Here is a 6,094-nt window from a genome sequence, read left to right as displayed (position 1 = left end):
GATTATAAAGATGGTAAAAATTGTACACCGTTGCACGTGGCAATATACGAGGAATGTCCTTTAGATATTCTAAAACTACTTATAAATAAGGATGCCGGTATTAAAAAGCAAAGTTATCGTCAACCACCACAAAAAAACACCACAGGCTTCTGGACCTCTTCTCAAACAAATAATGAGTTATATTATTCGCCCCTACACAATGCCATTTGGGCTGGAAAATTATATGAAGCTCGTCAATATTTAGAAGAAGGAGCAAATGTTTGTAAGACTGCTAGAAACAACAAAACTCCTCTTATGGTAGCCGTTGAAAAGGGCAGCCTCGAAGCAATCAAACTTTTATTCGAATTTGGGGCCGATGTTACAATGCAAATTGCATTTTTAGAGGCCATTACCTTGGGCAAAATCGACATAATTAATTTTTTTATATCAAATAAAGTTCTCATTAATTGCACTTATCGGGAAAGAACCACACCCCTAATAGAAGCTATACGGGTGGGCAATTTTGATGTGGTGAAAATTTTAATTGAAAATGGGGCCGATGTTAATTTTACAACAGATGAAGGCAAGTATCCGCTGTTTGAAGCCTTGAAACTTAACAACTGCGAAATTACGAAATATTTAATAAGTAAAGGAGCGAAAATGCAGGCGAAATGGTTAAAACATTTCACTTCCCAAATTGTGAAAAATTTAACTACAATGGAAATTGAACTAAAAAGTATTTTGCTGGGCGATTTTGTTCATAATACTATAGTAAAAGCTGTGGAAACTAAAAGTGCCCTTGTTGTTAAATACCTTTTGGAACAAGGAGTTCCGATTGATTTGTGTGATAAAAATGAAAAAAGTCCACTTGCGGTAGCTGCAAACGAAGGCTATTTCCGCATTGTTAAAATTTTGGTTGATGCTGGTGCTGATATTTTGTCAGCCCAAAAAGAATTGCAAGAATTTGCCAAACAAAATGAGGACTTTTATATTTATTATCAAGTTTTGAAGCAAAAATGTAAAACTATACCAACTCCTGAAGGTAACTTATTTTTTAAGTTTTGTCCATGTTACAATTTTATTTGTTTCAGATTCTGTCAACGAATCTTCCCAAACCGAAGATTAAACAATCATATCTACACATGTTTTTGTACCTAGCATAGAATTTTGAAATATTAAATTTTTTTGTACCGTTAAAAATTGTTTTTTTTTTCTTATTTAGTTTTTTATGAAACTTTTTCATGAACTTATCAATAAAATAGAAAATATCTGTTGCTTTTAATAAAAATTTTGTAATAAGTCCTCATAATAGCTACACAAAATTATAAATAATATATTTTTGGTTTATTTTTTTACTAGGTATTTGTAAACAATTTATAGTAAATTTCCAAATTTTGGCGACGGAAGTAACGAAATTATTCAATAAAAATCATTTGGAAAAATGTTATTGATTTTGTTACCACAGTGAGCTTCTATTAAGTTTTTTTTTCAGTTTTTATACAAAAGTCAGAATTCTTTAGATTTTTTGATAAGTGTTGATGAACTGAAACATTCCAAAATCTACAATATTTCTATTATAAATTTATTAAATAACTGGTGTAAATCAAAATTGGTATTTTAATCTTTTGAAAACCAAATTAGAGAGGTCTGGGTTTTAGTATCACCTAGCACAACCTTGAGAATTTCAAGGACGAACAGGTGAGAACAACAACTGCAATAAACGTGTCAACCCTCATCTGCAAGGAATTTATTATCCGTATTCATGACTGCCAATCTTCTATATAAACACTAAATTCATATGTCTTTTCTTATGTGCTGCGAATTTTTTTCAATAAAGAATTAATCAACAAATTTTTAGTTAAAATTTATTAACGAAAGCTATAGAATATTTCTTTTCATAAATATTTAAATTGATTAATGAATTAAAGAACAATTAGAGTTTTTTTTGCTAAAAAAATTAGGATTTTGGACAAAATATTTCTTATTATAACAGTCCTTGCCCCTTTCAGTATTGTAAAATTCTTTTATTTCAAATTAGAAATATAATAATTATAGGAATAATAATAATATAATATCGACGCTTGAAGGGTAGACAAGTCGACTACCAGGTAGAAAATTACATTTTTTCCTGGAAAATTTCTCGACAAAATTATTATATTTACTGGTACTTAACAAGTTAGTGTTAAAAATTTATTTATTTATCAGGGAAATAAATTATAAAAAAATTAATTGACTATTGCATTAAATGAAATAATTGTTATTAATTACTCTAAAATCTTTTTAAGTAAATTTCAGAAAAGTAATACTCTTTCAAACGATTTTAGTTTTTTTTTCAATGATCAAGGTTTTTGGTTCTAAAAAATGTCCAATAATGAAATATTTGCACATTTTTATGAGAAAAGGCTTCAAACATTTTGTCTTTTTTTAAATGGAGTGTTTATTACAGTTATAAAATTACTTGCCTCAAGTCTAGTGGGTTTAACATTCAAGGTTGGTATCATAAAAGAAATTTCCCCTCTCGGCCTCTCGCAGGTATACGCATACGAACAGTGGAAAGTATCTTTCAGCATCTGTGTTTCAAGCACTGCTTTCAGCTATGCATTGTCCATTGCTCAAGCTCTCATTTTGCACATTTTTTTCTTCATAAAAACAACAAAAATTTCAATCAATTAAGAGACTGCCGTTTATTATTAGGTGCTTTTGTGTTAAATTCAGAGAGAAAAAGCTGCAATGGTGAGCTACGCGATTCATTTGGTAAGATTAATTGTTTTTCAGTTTGTTCTCGTGGAAATTTTTTTGTTCTATTTCGAGTTACGATTTTGTGCTTTTCTGAGCGAATGGCGTGTAAAATGATAGAATACATTAAAAATGACGGTTTTTGTTTTATGATTGAATATAATTGTGTCGTTCTGAAATCCAATAATTGCTTGCAGGAGAAGAGCCGCTTCCTTGAGAACATTAGAAGCGGGAATTTAGAAGGAGTTGAAAATTACGTCTCATGGAAGTTTCCTTTGAACTTCATTGAAAGAAATGGATATGAAACTCCACTTACAGCGGCGATAGTTGCAAAAAAATTCGACGTAGTGAAGTACCTAGTAGAAAATGAAGTCAACGTTGATTATAAAGATGGTAAAAATTGTACACCGTTGCACGTGGCAATATACGAGGAATGTCCTTTAGATATTCTAAAACTACTTATAAATAAGGATGCGAGTATTAAAAAGCAAAATTATCGTCCATCACCACAAAATACACAAAGTTTAGAATCCACCAATAAAAACATTTCTGAGGATGCAGAAATTTCAGAGGTTAAGGAAGCTGACTTGGAAAAACAAGAAAAGCCTAACACAATTACCCAAAAAACTAATGAACCTTATTTTCCACAACTATACACTGCCATTTGCAGTAATAAATTATATAAAGCTCGACAGCTTTTAGAAGATGGAGCAGATGTTTGTGAAACTGATTCAAGAAAGGAAACTCCTCTTGTGAAAGCCGTTGAATTTGGTAATCTCGAAACAATCAAACTTTTATTCGAATTTGGAGCGGATGTTACAATGCAAACTGCATTTTTGAAGGCCATAACTTTAGGCAAAATCGATATAATTAATTTTTTTATAACAAATAAAGTGATAATTAATTGTAATTATCGGAACGGAACTACACCCTTAATAGAAGCTGTTACATGGTGTAGGAATTTAGATGTGGTGAAGATTTTAATCGAAAATGGTGCCGATGTTAATTTTACTTCCAATAAAGGCGATCCACTGTTTAAATCTTTGGAACGGTCGTATGCGGATTGCGACATTGCGAAATATTTAATAAGTAAAGGAGCGAAAATGGCGGCGAAATGGTTAAAGAAGTTGAATTCTCGAATTGTGAAACATTTAATAGAAATGGAAGTTGAACTGAAAAGTATCTTGCTGGGCGATTTTGTACGTAATACTATAATAAAAGCTGTGGAAACTAAAAGCGCCCTTGTTGTCAAATACCTTTTGGAACAAGGCCTCCCAATCGATTTATATGATAAAAATACAAAAAGTCCACTTGCAGTTGCTGCAAAAAATGGGTCTTACTACATTGTTAAACTTTTGGTCGATGCTGGCGCTGATATTTATTCAGCCAAAGAAGAATTGGACGAATTTGCCAATCAAAATAACGACTTCTATGTTTATTATCAAAGTTTAAAATCAAAACTTAAACCTACACAAATTTCTGAAGGTAAGTTATTTTTAAAATTTTTATTATATTATAATTTTGTTATTTTCAGTTTCTGTCGACGAATCTCACGAAGACTATGTTGTCGTGGCGTAGAATTTCTTAAAAATAATAAAAAACTAGTAATTAATTTAGTTTCTTTTTTCATTAGTAGGATTTGTAAAAACTCAATTTTCTGCAAATTTTCTATTTTTACAAAAATAAGAATTATAAAAATCTGAGTAGAAATTAATAAAAAAAATTGTAAAACTCTTCGCAACCGGTAGCAAATTTCTTTTCCAACTGCTTACAAAAATTAAATTTTATTAAGAATTAAAAATTCATAATAATTATAATGAAATTCAGTATAATAAGTTTTCATACAAACTGAATGCTTCTGGGTACTAAAAGTAAACATACAGGTTGTTTCAGAACTCGCACCTCAGAGAAAAATACCAAATGAATTAAGATACCAGGAATATGGAAAAAATGTTAAAAAATTCTGTCGATAAAAATTTCGAAATTATGGTGCTTCAAATTTTGCACTGTGACTATACTTATTTCGGTTGTAAAAATAATTTTACATTTTTTTTATTGGCACCTTTACCTTTACTGAATAATTACGAAGCACATTATACAAGATCATCGGTAACATGAGATAGACATAAAGAAAAATCAATGTCAAAATTTTATAAAATATTTTTATCTGCAAACGTCACAAAAGTGACCACTTTTATGACTAAATGACACAGGTAAAAGTTTTACTTTTCAGACATGGAGTAAAATCACTGTTTTTACGCCTAGGCGTTTTCACTTTTACTTGACACTTACTTTGACATTTACCACTGTTGTCTCTTTCTTGTCCCTTTCGCTTTTTCAGCATTTTCTGGAGAGGTACAAGGTAGATTATCAGCATTCGACATTTTGTACCTTTACTAAATAATTGAAAAAAAAACATATACAAAATCATCAGTATCATTCAAAACAAATTTAATCACATCAATAATGACAAAAATCTTTATTTTTCCTATTCTATGTTGATTACGTTGTTAATTTTAACTATTTTTTGCTACCTGGAGTATACATTTATTTGAAAAATTAATTTTTAGGGAAAATTGAGTTTAGGATTGTTTGAATTTTCGCATGGTTGCCACCTTAAAATGATCCCTTTCAACGACTACTTCGATGCACATTAATATGAAAACGAGTATATTTACATATTTATCTTTTTTGCACGCATCAATAAACTTAACTTTAACAACGTACCTACGACACACAATTTTGATAAAGTAAAAACTATTAGGAAGTACATATAAAAGTTACCTAGTAATAATAGTAATAAATATTTTTTTTTGTTTTTTACAGAACAATTTCAAGAGTTTATTTTATCCAAAAAGTAAAATAATATCAACAAAAAACAAACATACAATTTGAATTACTTCGAACTTCTTCGAACACTGTTCGAAGAAAAGTTTGCCAATATTCAATTTAAAATTTTATATCATTTTAAAGGGCAAGACCATCCCTTTAGAATGGTCTTTATTTGAAGGAAATCGGCCTAATAGTTATTGAGTAATGATTTTTTAAAGTTAAAGTATTTTAAATTCATTTACAAAGTGTGTGGTCTTTTTAATTTTTTTTAGTGCATTTGATTTGTCTCACTGAGACGAACAAAATGATATAAAATTTGTCAAGTTGTCACGACATGACTTTTTTTGTCACCTTGTGTAATAATAAATACCTACGTTAATTTTTAATCTTTATACCCAAATTCAGTATCCTCCTAATCTAACTTTGTCACTAAATGTAGTAAATAATTCTTTACTGTTTTTATTCAGTAAGCAGTAATAAAACAGTACTTATTCAGTAATCAAGAAATTAAAGTGGCAGACATTATCATCAATCGTTTTATGCGATT

The 6,094-nt window shown here is 29.6% G+C and overlaps 2 protein-coding genes across 2 annotated transcripts; both read left to right on the top strand.

Annotated features, from left to right (window-relative positions):
- Positions 1–10: 10 nt before the first annotated feature.
- On the top strand, positions 11–1,139 carry LOC123006300 (ankyrin repeat and KH domain-containing protein mask-like). The gene is made up of 3 exons (XM_044400699.1): positions 11–22; positions 91–1,021; positions 1,071–1,139. Exons 1-3 carry the CDS (start codon positions 11–13, stop codon positions 1,103–1,105), a joined length of 978 nt encoding a protein of 325 aa, XP_044256634.1. The 3' UTR covers positions 1,106–1,139.
- A 1,429-nt stretch (positions 1,140–2,568) lies between these two features.
- On the top strand, positions 2,569–4,331 carry LOC123005195 (kinase D-interacting substrate of 220 kDa B-like). The gene is made up of 3 exons (XM_044398852.1): positions 2,569–2,733; positions 2,913–4,200; positions 4,250–4,331. The coding sequence occupies exons 1-3, from the start codon at positions 2,710–2,712 to the stop codon at positions 4,291–4,293; spliced, it is 1,356 nt and encodes a 451-aa protein (XP_044254787.1). The 5' UTR covers positions 2,569–2,709; the 3' UTR covers positions 4,294–4,331.
- The last annotated feature ends 1,763 nt before the right edge of the window (positions 4,332–6,094 follow it).

Source organism: Tribolium madens, unplaced genomic scaffold (genome assembly GCF_015345945.1).
Source record: "Tribolium madens isolate multiple individuals breed KSU strain unplaced genomic scaffold, Tmad_KSU_1.1 Scaffold_11;HRSCAF=98;Tcas5.2_LG3b, whole genome shotgun sequence".
Classification (NCBI taxonomy): Eukaryota; Metazoa; Arthropoda; class Insecta; order Coleoptera; family Tenebrionidae; genus Tribolium; species Tribolium madens.
Note: the sequence above shows the minus strand (reverse complement) of the source record. Positions and strands in the feature narration are given on the sequence as shown.

Excerpts from the sequence above, each read along its gene's own strand:
- LOC123006300 (XM_044400699.1), top strand. Across the intron at positions 1,022-1,070 it reads AACTATACCAACTCCTGAAG|ATTCTGTCAACGAATCTTCC; the intron begins GTAACTTATTTT and ends TATTTGTTTCAG.
- LOC123005195 (XM_044398852.1), top strand. The coding sequence starts at position 2,710 with ATGGTGAGCTACGCGATTCATTTG. Across the intron at positions 2,734-2,912 it reads TGAGCTACGCGATTCATTTG|GAGAAGAGCCGCTTCCTTGA; the intron begins GTAAGATTAATT and ends AATTGCTTGCAG. Across the intron at positions 4,201-4,249 it reads ACCTACACAAATTTCTGAAG|TTTCTGTCGACGAATCTCAC; the intron begins GTAAGTTATTTT and ends TGTTATTTTCAG.